Genomic DNA, 10938 nt, shown 5'->3' with positions numbered 1-10938 from the left:
ATGGATAGATTGATGGATTTATAGAGGAGTGGTGTATAAAAATACACCACTCCTCTATAAATACACCACTATAAATCCATCAATCTATCCATCTGGCTTGGGTGGACGGCTGTGGATGGATGGACCTGAAAGTGGACAGATAGATAAGGGTGCATGGATGTGAGATATAATGGCTTAGATGCACACAACTGATGGATGAGCAGATGAATAGATGCATGTATGTGTGAATATATAGACAGGTATAGGATGGATGTGTAGTGAGCTAATGGCACACTGCACTTTGCCCAAGAATGTTGTGCTGAGTTCTGCAGCTTGCAGAGGATATTTTTCTTTAAAGCCAAATTTGTGAAGCAGAGGAACCAGACCCAACAAGGTCTTCATTTATTCAATCACATATTAGTAGGTGGTTTTGGTTGTATTGTCTAAACTAATGTCAAGCTGCTGTACCACCACTTTTAAGTCAAATATTTTCCTTCAATTGGTGAAAGTAACGAACTATGGTAACATAAATGCTATAATATAACACATCTGGACTAGATAAGATTCCTCCTTTTCCACAAAGACCAAGGTACCTTAAGTCCTCCCAAACCCCCAAAACATGAAAGTCAGATGAACTAAAGGATATAATCTGCCACTCAGTATGAATGTGTTTGTTGTAATGAACTGACAACCTGTTTCCCTGCCAGTGGCAGTTCCCTTTCCAGTGACTAAATATGAATTAGGAGGTATAGAAGATGGATCCTCCTTAACAGTAGTAGCATACTGTCATTTTTAACTCTTGTCTGTCCCCTCCATTTTGTTTTGCTTTTTGTTTGTTTTTCAACCTGACTTTTCCTGTCTCTCATTTTTTTCCCCTTCTCTCTCAATCCTTTGTGCGATGTGACACATTCATTAATAGGCCTTGGTGTTTTTGCCATTTCATTCAATGAACAAGACCAAGGTTTTAGTAAGAGAGGAATTTGCTTTCATTGACATGGGCAATATCTCTTCTTCTGTTCTCTCTTACTCTCTCTCTATCTCTCTATCTCCTCTGTCAGCCCTTCATTCATAGACACAGCACTTTCCGCAGATAGGGAAGAACAGTAATGAGTCTTTTAGTGGGACACAATAGCAGAGAAAGCACTCAACAGCATGGTGAAGGAAAGAAAAAGAGAAAGTATCTTCACCAGTCCTCATCCTCAGATTGGGGTTGGGGGGTGGTGAGAGAGAGGCCAAAAAAACGAAGCAAGAATGAAAGAGAGAGCGAGGTAGACGGAGAGATCAGGAGACAGAAAAGCAGCTTGAGTGCCATTCAATAATCAGCTCTTTTCACAGCATACTTTCTCAAGGAGACTGAGAGAATGGGAGAGAGAGAGGAAAACGACTCTGCTCCTTCCACATGACAGCAAATTGACAGTTCGTATTAAAGACGGCATAAAAGTTTAAAAAAAAAAAAAGGAGAGAGGTGGGAGAGATATAGAAATGGAGGAATACGAGTAGTGAACAATGTCCCTGCATGACCACAAATTGACAAAATAACAAAAAATGGAAGTGAATGGACGAATTTCTACTAGCGTATTAAATTTGCTGGCCTTTCTTCTTCCTTTTTCTCTGTGGCTGGTATTCTCGTTTTTCCCTAGTCTTCCTTTCTTCCTATTTGTTTCTTCGTTTTTTCTTCCTTTTTCTCTCTTCATCATTTCTTTCACTACCTTTCTTCCTTTTACCTCCCGCTCATTTATCCTCCCAATTCTGTTTTATCAGTTTTCCATTGTGTGCGTGTTTGTGTGTGTATTTTACTTGTTTAAGGTGAGTAGGTGGAAAAAGGAGAAAAATAAATTAAAAACACACACTATGTGGATGTAGTCAATTTATAATTGTATCTTTATATATTGTGTTACAGGCTTATTGGGTGGGATTGCTGGTACTTTGCATCATGATGCTTAAGCACATAAACACAGACACACACTAAAATACACTACAGGTCCATTGGCAAAACTAAGCTTATACACACAGATCCACACACTAATATCCACATGTACACAGATGCACAGTCCCCCCTGGTGTGACTGGCACCATCCTACTAGCCACAGGCTATATGAGACACTGGCTGTACATACACAGTAATCATGTAGACAAAACACACACGCACAAAATCTGTATTTCACCCCAAACAATTGAACTGCTCTATGTCGACATGCAACTGTTGTGGGTTGTTGCTTTGATGTTGCGTTATGCACACGTTTTCGTCTGTATTGTCAGGAAAATCTAACAAATCTAACATCGGGCTGTCTTTTCTGGTCAGGATACAGATAATCCTCTCAAATCTATTTTTAAACTTTTAATTTAAAATGTCAAAAGGTTTTGCTTGGCCTTTGCATGACTTGTTTACTCTAGTACCAAATAATTTGTTTTGCTTTCAAAACAGCAGGCGTAGCTATTTTAAGCATTTCATTTAGCATGTCAAATTGTATTACATGGCCTGCGCTTTGTGTATACTTGAAGAACCAAAGTCACAGTAACAAAGGAATAAATGTTAAGCCATCAAAATATAAGACACGTCTATTTTCAGTATTCTTACCTAATATGTCAAATGGCATTACTCAGCCTCATTCTATTTTGTTGATTTAAAATGTCAGAGGTTTTTAAATGCCCCTGAGTTTGCTTTTGAACCACAGATGGAAGATGTAAAAAACAAAGCACTTCCCCAACAACAGTTAGGAAAAAGTTTAACTATCGTGATCTCATGTTTCTTGTCTTTTTCTTCCACGGTATATAAATAAAAATAGATTTCCCCAGTAAAGACCTTGTAAACAACCTCCTCTGAGCAAAGTTCTTCAGCAGATAAGTCATCCGTAGCTTTGTATTTTATTTCTATCTTTATCGTCCTCTTAAGTTCAGCATGCTGGTTCAACAGAAATACAGCTGCAGTTTTGTTGAAGTATGTCTCAGCACTTCAGTCTTGTTATTGGAAGAGTATTTAATTGAGAGAGGCCTTTATTTTTCTCTTTGAGTCCATGCCACAAAAGCTTGATGTGGCCTTCAAGTAACCTGTGCTGCCCTAAGGTGACTATTTCTATACACTGACTGTATATATAATGGACAATGCTTTCGGTTCTTTGAAGTGAGCAGAAGTGGAAGTATCTAGTGGCCAGCAGAGACAGCTCCATTAGCTACAGTAAAACACAGATATCATGGTCACACATTTTTCGCCAATACCTGCTTATAGTATCCGCTACAGGGATGACTTTCCTCTTCCTTTCCTCACTTAAACTTGTTTCAGTGTTGGGATCTGACAAAAACGCCTTGCGTCTTTATCTCCAAAGACACATTTCCTGGATTGATTCCCAACACAGAGATTGTTGGTAAAGTTCTTTAAACAGCAAATTATTTGATGTAACTGTGTATTGTGTAATGTCACATTAAATGTGAAATATTTTCTTTTTTGTCTAACCACCTATGGTCTATTTTTTGCTTCCAGGCAAAGATACAATATGACTGTAATAACAGGAGAAAGCTTTTCTCTGCGTAAAGAGTAATTGGTATACTGCAGTGCCACATTTACTTGACAGTAGATAGTGTAGGCTTTTATACCTGTTCTATATCACACTGATCTTTTATTTTGGTCCATCAAGTGTTCGTATTAATAGTGTGTGTGTGTGTGTGTGTGTGTGTGTGTGTGTATCTGCACATGTTATGTCCACGTTTGATCTTTGTACCTTTTACCATATCCTGAAAGCATCTGCCCTCTTCTCTGTGTGAAATGGCGTCTGTCATGTGTTCGACACGTGCACATACACCTAACACCTCACCTCACTGTGCACTTGATGCATCTTTGTGTTAATGACTATAAAGGGTACTGTTCAGGTGTATAGATTTATAGATTCCAAGATCTAGTATGTGCAAAGTGACAAGGTGTGTACCTGCACGCCCATACATTGCTGTGTCAGAGGGTTTTGCAGTGGTGGTGATGGAGTAAGTTTTAGATGACAGATGAAAAAGAGGAAGACAGAAAGAGAACATGACTCAAGTTTCCCACTGAGCCTCTATTGCTTTATTTTTATTTTTTATTTTTTTTTTTTACTTGTCATTATTTCTCTCAGTGATAGTTTGTATCAGAAATATTACTTGTAATCCCTCCTTATGTCTCTCCCGTCCCTTGGTCCAGTTGTAAATACAGCTGCAGCTCATTGTGATTGTCACTATGGCTTTGTCAAATCACCCGTGACTAAGGAGGCGATCTGTTTTACTCTCTCTCACATACACACACACCACTTCCATGGCCTCTGTGTGTCTAGAGTGACACTGACAGCTGGTGAGGATCATGTGAGAAATGTGACCATTGTGTATTGTGCTTTCTGACCCTCGTGATGTGGTGTGCGTATGCCGGTGTGTTAGCGAAGGCTGCACCAGACACGCAGGCAGATTTCTTTCAAAAACGGTGGAATTGGAGGAAGAGTTTTTAAGACACAAACAGATATTCAAGAGTCCTATGGAAAACCTTGAGGGAAAAGTAGCTACGCAGTCTGTGCCCCTGCAGTAGTGTTATTTAGCTCTGTTCTACCTCTGTGAGCAGAGACAGTGACCAACATTATCCACCACTGGCCTACACACACACACACTCTCTTTCTCACAGACATATGTACGAACTCAGCATGCCAGCTCGCAGGTGGTTAACTATCAGTGAAAGCCACATCTCTCATCTTTTCCTGTTCCCTTTCTTCTTCTTCTTCCTTTTCCTAATTTCACTTCTCTCCACTCCTCTGCTCCTCTCTCCCACTGTGCTGACACGCACCTACTGGCACTTGGACTTTCACTTATTCTCCCTACTAGTAATAGATTTTAGACTCTACTGTTCAGCCCCTCTCCTGGCACCCTGTTGCTAAAAGACACCTGCAGAGAGACAGATAAAGAGATGGATAGAGAAGAAGGCAGTATCCTTGGACTGTCAGTATAGAGATAGATAATGGTTTTGGTTTCATCAGTCCTGTGCACTTAGTCTGTTGCTCCTCTTGTCTCAGTTTCCATTAAGTATTCATCTTGGTCTGTTTCTCCTTCAAGTAAGCAAGAAATGAAATTTACAATTAAGTCTATTTTCCATTTTTCATTCCCATCTAGTTGTTAATAAAGTAAATGAACGATAAAAATAGTCAGTTTTCTCACTGACTGTTCACTCAATCTTTAGTGAACATTTCAAACCTGCTAAAGGTCATACAGTGTAACCTCACTGAAGAGTCCTTTTAAATATGTTATTGCTGACGAGAGTGGATTAGTGAATTGTACCCCTAACAGAAGTATTTGTTACAATCGCATTTTTATAGTCAGTAGGCTCAACGACAAGTAACACATGCACTATGACAGGGACATGGCTACCACAGTACACCCTGGCAAAAAGAACCCTTATTGTTTTTGAAGCATCAAAACGGCGTGTCAGTTTCCCCATTAGGGAATCGAACGATTATCCCAACATTTAGCAAATGTGAATATGTCAGCCAGTCCTCTTATTAATTCTCCCTCCACATATTGTCTGAGGTTACTGTAAGTCACTTATGGATGTGTCACTGAGGCGTTGTCGGTCATAGTATCCATCCTCCATTGTGTGCGGTAACAGAGGAATCCATTCAGCGACACCAGTGAGGAGAAGAGTGGGTGGCATCAGAGAGGACAGGGAAGCGGGAATAATGTGGACGATAAAGAGGCACAGGACAGGCGCTATGCAGCTGTTCATAGACACAGTCATGTGTAGGTGTGCGCTGACTCTCAGTTACATACGAATATATACTGTTCATCCAGAGAGGTGTTTGCACCTTACAAATTATTTTTATCTTAGTTCATAGCATAAATGCACAATATGTACACGTACAAATTCTTTACAATTGCAACTGTTTCTAAAGTATATTTTAATATTTTTTCTAAATGTTCTACTTCCATGGGAAGTAACCTTTAACTATAAAAGAGAGCAAACTTATAGATAGCATGCACAGCCAGATATTAGCAATGGTAAACAGAATTCCTGAAGTTGGCTAATCATCCTATTGATAAAGGATAAGAGAAGAGAAGGAATAAAGGTAGATCAGACAGAGGATAGTCGAACAAGACTTGATGGAGATACCTGAGGGAGAGAGAGAGAGGAGTCAATCTACCTATGGTTAATATCAAAGCCAAACCTCTCACAGTTATCCCTAGAGAACTTGATTAAAGTTTATTATGGAAAGCCGCTGATCAATTGCTCAATATCGCCCTGCATAATCTACTGTCTGGGTGATAAGGCATTTTATCAACTGTCATGCAGGATGAGACATATAGGAACAACCACAAGGTCATCCAGATCGATATCCATTCCAACCAGAGACAAGTCTTGGTTCTCAAATTATAAAAGCCACATCTTGAGGTGCAATTTTCTCGAAATCGCACCTCAGGTCACTCTGACATTAAGATAAAAGCAAATAAATGTGTAATCAAATGGAATGATGATCGATGAGGGAGGGTGGAGGCCAGGGTGAAATAGGGCTGGTTATCAGTATTGAATTTTACCAACTGAATTATATATATATATATATATATATACAACTGTCAACAACTGAAAAATGGCAGCTTATTTTTGATGTTGCTCTCATCAGAATCAAATACAGCCCAAGGCAGTCATTGCTTTAGGTGCACGCTTAACATCTGACTGAATTTTTTTATGTTGCTATAGGAAGCAGTTGTATGTGAATTTGCACTTGATTTAGAAACATTGTAGCAAAGCAACTTTAGAATGACATACTACTGAGAGATTAACTCAAACACAATCTATCACAGTTACAATCTTGGTTTGGTTGTGCTAACATTATAAGCTAACTCTTATGTTCTGATGTCTCTCCCAGATTCCCTACGTAACTACATCACAGTGCACGTTCATCAACATCAGCTTGATTCAATAGACAGCACTCTGTAATAATTGGATCACTACAAAACTGCATTAACTGCTTTGCACAGAGATAATGGAATCATAATTGAAATGCACTCATTTGCATAAGCAAATGGCTCGTTTTATGAATGCTTTCATCAACAAAATATCGAAATAATCAGTGGATTTAAAATTCTGTTTATTACTCTTTGTAATTTCCAAATGAAACTGGAGACAGACGGAAGGTGAGAGATAGGAAGAATCAAGTGGCATCAATAGATGTATTTCTAAATGTACATAATGATCAGCAGCAATGAACCATAAAAAGTAATAATATTCCCCCACATATAAATTACTATTTTATGAAGAACCAAGAGTTGAGTAGATTCTGATTTGGCTGATTGATGAACAAGAAAACACACACAATCAGAATTTGGTCTTCCTCTTCCTGCCCTCCTAGTTTATATATTCTCTCTCTTCTCAGCATTTCGCTTTCCCATCTTTCATTGTCATATCCCTTCAGTGGTGGATGTCTTTTTAATGGTCCAACACATTTAGACTGAACAGAACTCTCTGATTACAGACATTTGATACGTTGGTCACTGTGCTGTCAAGCACTAATTTGTGACTGTGGCCAGTTGATTTAATCTAAAAATGATTTACTATTTATGAATTATGGTGGCAACTTATGCTATGAGCTACAATGATCTTTGTGTGGGACAAGACAGATAATTTGTGTTTGTGTGTGTGTTTGGATGCATCTGAGAGAAATTCACATAATATCAGAAGGAAGATTAGAATTCTCAAAAAATATTGAAACAGTTTAGTCTGCAGCTGTCTCTTTATGAGAGAGAGAGAGAGGTCTGTGGGGTTGGCTCAGCTCAGTGCAACAGCATCAGCATGCAAAGTTCCTCTTCTTCTACACCATGTTCCTCCAGTTGCTAGCCAACATTACAGAATGATCTGTGCTATGTCAATCAATCATGATGTACTGTAAGTGCACAGATTTTGGAAACACACACACAAGATTTATTGATTTGACTGAAATCCTCACATCAGTAAACATCTGCCATGTAGTTTGATTGAATAACTGCAAGCTCAATATCTGTAGCTGATCCAGGAGTCATTATTTCTCTACAGAGAGCAATCAGCAAAGTCTCCCTTAAAGAAGTCAGTAAAGTATTGTTATTATAGTGTTTGGATGACAATAGACGAAGGACACATACTTTTCTTGAACTGAGTCTAATGTAAGTTTCACCCAACAGGAACAGATGGCCAATGGTGTCCAAGGTCCTGCTTCTATGACGTCTTCGTCTGGTTTGTTGACTGGCTCTTACAGTCTGGACGGGGAAGGACTGAAGAAGCTGGGAATTGGGCTTGTTCTGGCAGCAGCCATCCTGGCCTTCATCATAGAGAAACTGTACTGATGGAGCAACTGCAACCTAGGAGAAGAAAAGGGAGAGGACAGTGACATACTAGGAGCCTAAACAGTGTCTTTTAAGTTGGTGAATACAGAGATAAAGCTGTCTCCTTAGATCACATGCTGTCATCCCATTTTAAATTAACCCAAAGAATAAAAGACAAGGTCAGTGACACCTACAAAGTCATGGATTATATAAATGTCCTGTGAGACTTCTGGTTTTTAGTACGGTTATGTTTAATTTTTAATTGAAGGACATAGTTAGAAGTCTTTTTACTCTGTTTTCTCCAAACAAAGTGATGTCACTGTCTTTTTCTGTCAGTGAAGTAGGAACAACCACATGGGCAATAACAGGTCAACTGTCTAAGACAGACCTCAGTGAACTCTTTTTATACAAGCCTTTTTGTTACAAATTACACATTTGTTAAACTAGATGTTATTTAGAATCTATTTCAAGTACATATTCTGATTGATATTTTAGTTTTATTATGAGAGTGAAAGATGAGAAAGTGTGTAGGTTGTTTCAGGCTTGGTCTGTTGTTCACTGAGGGCTGCAGTCTGACATTGTCCATAAACTGGTGAACGAAATAATGTTTTTCAACTAGTTGAACACATTCAAGTCATCTGTACCAGAACAAAGTCTAAGAATGAGCATGAAGATTTCAAAATATTAGAGTTTTTCATCCGTGCTTTTGATGGATTGAATTGTGCTTACTTAACAGTATGTACAGTATACAGTTTTTTTGTTCTCCAGAAAGGAGTAATTAAGTGTATAATACTCTGATGAAAGGTAATTTGTATCCTTCATTTCAAAGTATTTATTTTTGAATAAGAGAAAGGACTGTATAGTTTTCAGATCTTCATAGCAAACGTCTTTGAAGTTGTTGTAGCATCTCATTTTGTTCAAGGGGTTGTTCAGAAAGGTTTTTATTTGTTTCATTTTATGGTTTTTGCCTCATACATCAACTTCAAGTGGAATTAATTTATAATGTACGTCTTACTTGATTAGTTATAACATAAAGGACAACTGGCAAGATGGATGCTGCTAATTGCTGGTTGTTTGTCATTTTATCAACACCACACACCCATTGTGATTTATTTTATTTGGACTGTACTGTACTGTGATGACTTGCTGTGGTGCCCACTTAAAGGGTTATTTGATATTTTCTCACTCACCTGTATTTTAGTTGATATCACACTCTGAGATCTTTGCTGTCACCCTAGTACAATAAAGGTGAATGGAGTTCCATTTGTGGTGCTCTCAGCATTAGATCAACAACACAGGTATGATACACTTAAAACCCATAGAGAACACTAGCATTGGGTTTCATAGGGACTGATATAGGAATGTTTCAGTGAAAAGTGTTTATAGGGAGATCTGTGGCTCTTAAGGAAACCACCTTAAATGTCCCTTGTATTAGGTTGGCAGCAGAAGTCTCAGAGGCAGTTATCTTAAAACCAACCTGTTAGCACTGCTACACATTACTAGAGGTAAGTGAGGAATGTTTGTCTTTTTCTGTAATTCAGGAGAACTGACCCTGCAATACAACTTATTTGCTGAAATGTCTATTATGTGGGTTGTCTGAGTCACTACTGAGACAGACTGTATTGTTTTTGTTGATTAGCAATGTCCCAGCCATCTAAAACATTTAAATAAAGGACAGAATCAATTTGTCATGAGTTAAATAACTGTGTTGATTGATTAACTGCTGAGGTTTTTACTATTGAATAAGCCCTATAGAATGGGTATGGGAGAGTCTGCTTTCAGCGCTCGGTGTTGCCATGTCAGTTGTTGTCATGTATAGTGCCTGCCTGTGTTTCTCTCTAATGTCATTCTGTTTTGAGGTACAACAGTCCCAATGTGTGCTGTGAAATTTCAGACAGTTAATAATACATGCCCCAATTTATGTGTCGCATTACACTGGCACATGTGTCTCTGTCAGTATGTCTGCATTTTATCTGTGTGTGTGTGTGTGTGTGTGTTCACATGCCCTGCATATATTTGTAGTCACAAGTCTCTCTTTCAGCTTGTTTGTGAGCTTGTTTCTGTGTCAGAGGGTGTGTCTGTGTGTGTGTGTCTGTCTGTCTGTACATGCCTGCGCTGCCTCATGTAGTGTCTGTAGTTTACTCCAATGGTTAATTTAGCAGAAAGCCAGTATGCGTGCATCTGGTTGTGTATGTGGTTCAGGAGTGACAGGACTCATCACTCTCTCATTCAGAAAGGCCTGTTATTAGATATACCACTGTTTGTTGCCTACACACACACACACACACACACACACCCAACCTTTGTATTATCTTAGTATATGATGCGTGTCACCCATTCTGTTGACACACAGATACATGCATATACCCTGGCTTTTTTTTACCTAGCTGGTGCATGTCTCAAACACACACACACACACGCACGCACGCACGCACACACAAAGCAAGCTGCAATTTTGTAGTATATAGGCAAGTGATGCGCGTCAAGCAAACTTGCACACAAACACAGGCACCAAAGCCTTACATTACCCGATCAAATGATGCGTGTCTCACACACAGACACACACACTGGCTTTGTATTATGTGATCAAATGATGCATGTAGCTATGAAGCTTGTTACATCCATCCAGCAGTGCCCTATATTATTCTGCAGCCATCCATACTGTGT

The 10938-nt window shown here is 38.9% G+C and overlaps 1 protein-coding gene across 1 annotated transcript in view; it reads left to right on the top strand.

The window, feature by feature from the left end:
- cdkal1 (CDK5 regulatory subunit associated protein 1-like 1) overlaps nt 1–9971 on the top strand; it is a gene marked incomplete in the record, with an annotated part of 220018 nt that extends 210047 nt beyond the window's left edge. The window contains 1 exon segment of the mRNA XM_035671969.1: nt 8131–9971. Coding sequence (XP_035527862.1) covers nt 8131–8292 — 162 coding nt within the window.
- Between the last annotated feature and the right edge of the window lie 967 nt (nt 9972–10938).

This window comes from Morone saxatilis, unplaced genomic scaffold, assembly GCF_004916995.1.
Source record: "Morone saxatilis isolate NCDOM2014 unplaced genomic scaffold, NCSU_SB_2.0 Contig24, whole genome shotgun sequence".
Taxonomy (NCBI): Eukaryota; Metazoa; Chordata; class Actinopteri; family Moronidae; genus Morone; species Morone saxatilis.
This window is presented reverse-complemented; position numbering and strand designations above follow the sequence as displayed.